The sequence below is a fragment of the Coenobita brevimanus genome, chromosome 73 (genome assembly GCF_032717465.1).
Source record: "Coenobita brevimanus isolate Jiangsu-jjx chromosome 73, ASM3271746v2, whole genome shotgun sequence".
Lineage (NCBI taxonomy): Eukaryota > Metazoa > Arthropoda > Malacostraca > Decapoda > Coenobitidae > Coenobita > Coenobita brevimanus.
Genome location: NC_137026.1, coordinates 36,368,949 through 36,373,948, shown reverse-complemented (window position 1 = coordinate 36,373,948; position 5,000 = coordinate 36,368,949). Strand labels below are relative to the sequence as shown.

General features: G+C 46.8%; 1 protein-coding gene across 1 annotated transcript in view; it reads left to right on the top strand.

The window, feature by feature from the left end:
• Positions 1-5,000, top strand: part of LOC145407538 (uncharacterized) — a 59,519-nt gene that overhangs the window by 39,264 nt on the left and 15,255 nt on the right. The window contains exon 2 of the mRNA XM_080278460.1: positions 3,214-3,316. Coding sequence (XP_080134586.1) covers positions 3,214-3,316 — 103 coding nt within the window. The remainder of the gene's footprint in view (positions 1-3,213; positions 3,317-5,000) is intronic.

The following is a 5,000-nucleotide window of genomic DNA, read 5'->3' as shown; positions in this document are numbered from 1 at the left end:
ATAAATTCTTTTTGACAATTCATCATTTTAATATCATATATTTTGTCGTTTAGTGTTTTTTTTAGTGTGTGTGTGTGTGTGTGTGTGTGTGTGTGTGTGTGTGTGTGTGTGCGTGCGTGTGTGTGTCTTAGAATTCATCTTTTATTCTTTGTTTTTTATTCCTGCTTCTCTCTCTCTCTCTCTCTCTCTCTCTCTCTCTCTCTCTCTCTCCATCCCTCCCCCCTTCCTCCCTTCCTTTCATTCTCTCTCCCTTCGTCTTTTCTTCTCCCTTTCCTCTTCTCTCTCTTCACCTTTTCCTCCTCTCCCATCTTCTCTCTCCCCTCCTTCTCCCTCTCTCCATTTTCCTCCCTTCCTCCTGTATTATTTCCTCCCCCTCCTTCCCCTTCCCTCCCCTCCCTTCTCCCATTCTCCCTCAACCACTTTGCTGCCTGCCTTCTTTCCTCCCTCCCCATCCCTCTTTCCTCCCCTTTCTCCACTTTCCTACCAACCCTCTTTCCTCCTCCTTCCCTCTTTCCTTCCTCCCCTCCTTCCCTCCATTCACTTTCCTACCAACCTCTTTCTTCCTCTGCCCCCTTCCCTTTTTCCTCCCTCCCCTTCTCTCTTCCCTCCCCCTACTCCACTTTCCTCCCCCCCTCCCTCCCCCACATCTTCTGTTCTCAAGACTCAACATTGCAGTCTTAAAATATCTTTGCAACCACCACAACCTGCAACTCCTGTGGTGGTGTGGTGTGTGGTGTGGTGTGGTGTGTGAATAATGATGGTGATGGTGGTGGTGGTGGTGATGATGATGATAATAATAATAATAATAATAATAATAATAATAATGATGATGGTGTTGGTAGTAGTAGTAGTATGCGGTAATACTACTACTACTAGTACTAATAATAATAATAATAATAATAATACCAGCAATAATGATGATAGTGGTGTTGGTAGTAGTAGTAGTAGTAGTAAAAATAATAATAATAATAATAATAATAATAATAATAATAATAATAATCTGGAATAAGAGGAAGAATCAGAAAAAGAAACAAAGGCAGAAGACCAGGTAAAACAAAATACTACATAGGTGTGCTTGACAAGGTGTGTGTTTTTCATTACCTGGATTAATTAGCGAAGAACTACACCTGTACGCTTCCCAGGTGACGCTCTGACACCTCAAGGACGCACACACGTACTGACGCACACACACACGTACATGGATGGATACACACACACACACACACACACACACACACACACACACACACACACACACAAGTATACCATTCACACAGAGCAGATTAAACACGTACGTACATACATACATACATACATACATACACACATACATACATACACACATGATTTCCTGCACACATCCTCGCCACAAGCAACAATTAAGTTCATGTACGTTTTTTCTGTGTGTACAAAAACTAGTTACTTACACATCCTTGTTATGCACACGAGGTTCATGCGCTTGTGTTAATATAAAATGTACACACAGATGGCAGCACACACACACACACACACACACACACACACACACACACACACACACACACACACTGAAATACTAATGAACATATTCAACAATCTCTCTCTCTCTCTCTCTCTCACACACACACACACACACACACACACACACACACACACACACACACACACAATCAAAAACATTGCATTCGTTTCCTTGCATCCCGTACTTCCCTTCCCGTTGCGATTTATTCTTTGTATATTAATCTTCTCTTATTTTAAAGCATTTGGTAGGATTTTGGTAGGGAGAGAGAGAGAGAGAGAGAGAGAGAGAGAGAGAGAGAGAGAGAATTGGTAGGAACATTTTGGAGACTTAATACCTTATCCTTAGCGATTTATTTTGCATATTAACCTACCCATCTACCCATAAATATTTACCCATATATATTCTGCCCATATATTCTACACATATATATTCTACCCATATATTCAGGCTAAGTCGCTAAAAATCATACGTTGCGAACCCTTAAGCTTCTTAGTAAATGCTGTTCTTGACGATGTAGGGAGCACTGAACTGAGAGGGGTTGCCAGATGTGCCTTTAGAGCTAGCTTTAATCTCTCTCTCTCTCTCTTATGGTTAGCGTGTGTGTGTGTGTGTGTGTGTGTGTGTGTGTGTGATTTTCATATTGTGCCTACGTGTTTTTTATTCTCTCTCTCTCTCTCTCTCTCTCTCTCTCTCTCTCTCTCTCTCTCCTCACGGATATGATTTACATAACAAGATGAGAGTGAGAGATTCCATTGCTGAGGTGAGAGAGAGAGAGAGAGAGAGAGAGAGAGAGAGAGAGAGAGAAAGGGAGAGATTATTAGGAAGTAAGAATGAGTAGATGCATTCATTCATACATACATGCATTCATACATTACACACACACACACACACACACACACACACACACACACACACACACACACACACACACACGTACATACATAGAGAGAGAGAGAGGAATAAATTAATGTGTATAAATGAACTACGTGCCCTCAGTTCTCTCTCTCTCTCTCTCTCTCTCTCTCTCAATTTTCTTCTCTCTCAATATTTCCTTCATTCCCTTCAGTATTTTTATCTTCCTTCCTTCCTTCCTTCCCTCCTTCCTTCCTTGTCTTTCTCTTTCCTCCTTCCTTCCCTTTTCCTTCCTTCATTCCTTCAAATTTTTCCTCTTTACGTCTCTTCCTTCCTCCCTTCTTCCCTCCCTCCTTCTCTTCTTTCCTCCATCTCTCTCTCTCCTTCCTTCCTTTCTTCCTTCCCTCTGTCTTCTTAACCTACTTTCCATCCATCCTTACCTCCCTCCCCTCCCCTCCCCTCCCCTCCCCTCCATGTACTGCAGTTCACCCCCTCCCTCCCTCCCCTCCATATGTACCGTTGCTGCTCTCTCTCTCTCTCTCTCTCTCTCTCTCATTATTATTATTACTATTACCACCACCACTACTACTACTACTACTACTACTACTACTACTACTGCTGCTACTACTACTACTACTACTACTACTACCACTGTTGTTGTTATTATTATTATTATTATTATTATTATTATTATTATTATTATTATTATTATTGCAGGAGAGAATACTGACAATAGATAGACACCCCAGATAGATAGAGCCAATAGATAGACACCCCAGATAGATAGAGCCAATAGACAGACACACCAGATAGATAGAGTCAATAGATAGACACCTAATCGTTCTTTCTCCTCGTTCCAGGCACCTGCAAGCCCTTCGAAGCTTCATAGGAAATTTGGTGGACCAGGCTGAGAGGGCGGGGGGGTGTGACTGCCATAAACCCCCCTCCCTGCTGCTGGTGGGGGTGAGTAGAGAGAGAGAGAGGGAGGGAGAGAGAGAGAGAGAGAGAGAGTAAAGGAGAGAAAGGGAAGCAGCAATATACAATGACAACGGGGGAGGATTTTGTGATATGTAGAGAGAGAGAGAGAGAACTGAGTGATATGTTAAAATAAGTGACACACCTGAGAGAGAGAGAGAGAGAGAGAGAGAGAGAGAGAGAGAGAGAGAGAGAGAGAGAGGTGTTACTGAGTGTGTTTGAAAGTTACTGCTAAAATGTGTGTGTGTGTGTGTGTGTGTGTGTGTGTGTGTGTGTGTGTGTGTGTGTGTGTGTGTGTGTGTGTGTGAATGTTCCTCTCACTATCCTTCTCTCCCTTCCCTCTTCACTCTTCCCCTCCCCATCTCCCTTCCTCCTCTCCCCCCTCCCTTTCCTTTTCCCTTCCTCCCCAGAATCTCCTTGCTCCCCTCCTTCTTTCCCCTCCCCCCTCTCCCCTCTTCCTCTCCCCCACCCCCTCTCCTTCCCTCCCCTCTCTACCTACATTTACTCAGCCTCTTTCCTCCCCCTCCCTCCTCCCCACTTCCCTCTCTCACAGTCCGTATCTCCCCTCCCCATCTCTCTCTCCCCCTTTCACATCCCCCTCATCTGTCTCCCCCTCTCACTCTTCCCCCCTCCCCTCCTCCCTTTACCTCCCCCACCCTTTCTGCCTTTCTCACCCTCCCTCCTCCCCCTTTTACCTCCCCTCCCCTCCCCTTTCCTCCCCTCCCCTTTCCCTCCCTCCCCCTACCTCCCCTCCCCTTTCCTCCCCTCCCCTCCCCTCCCCTCCCCTACCTCCCCTCCCCTTTCCTCCCCTCCCCTCCCCTCCCTTCCCCTCCCCTCCCCTCCCCTCCCAGTGACCACCTGCACCTCGATTAATAGCCAGTGACGGGAACCTCACCAGCCACGGAACGCCTCACTGCCTCACCACCCTGCCTTACTCTGCCTCACCAACCCTGCATGACTCTGCCTCTCTCTTCCTCACCAACTCTACCTTTCTCTCTGCCTCATTGTACCTCGCTTTTTACCTCACCAACCCTGCCTCACACTACCTTCCTCTGCCTCACCCTATCTTACTGCTTTACTTTGCCTACCAACCCTGCCTTACTCTGCTTACCAATCCTGCCTTTCTCAGCCTCACCAACCCTGCCTTACTCTGCCTCACTTTGCCTCTGGAATCTTATATACCCTGCCTCAATCTTTCCTTCCCTACCTTACCCTTCTCATCCCTGCCTTACGCTGCCTACCTTACTCTGCCTAACCCTGCCCCCCCTCTCTCTCTCTCTCTCTCTCTCTCTCTCTTCATTCATAGTTTCCTTCCTTGTTTCGTATCTTACCATTTTCTTCCTACGTCCCTCCATCTCTCTCCCTCCCTCCCTCCCTCCCTCTGCTTAGGGAGGGGAGGGAGGGTTCCACCTGAGTGCCTCCCTCCCTCCCTGTCTCTGTTTCCTTCCTCTCAGCTTCCCTCCCCCTCTCCTTCCCTCCATCCCTCCCTCCTTCCTTCCCTCCATCCCTCCCTCTCTCCTTCCCTCCATCCCTCTCTCTTTTCTCCTTCCCTCCATCCCTCCCTCCTTTCTTCCTTCATCCTTCCCTCTTTTCTTCTTCCTTCCATCCCTCCCTCTCTCCTTCCCTCCATCCCTCCCTCTCTCCTTCCCTCCATCCCTCCCTCTCTCCTTCC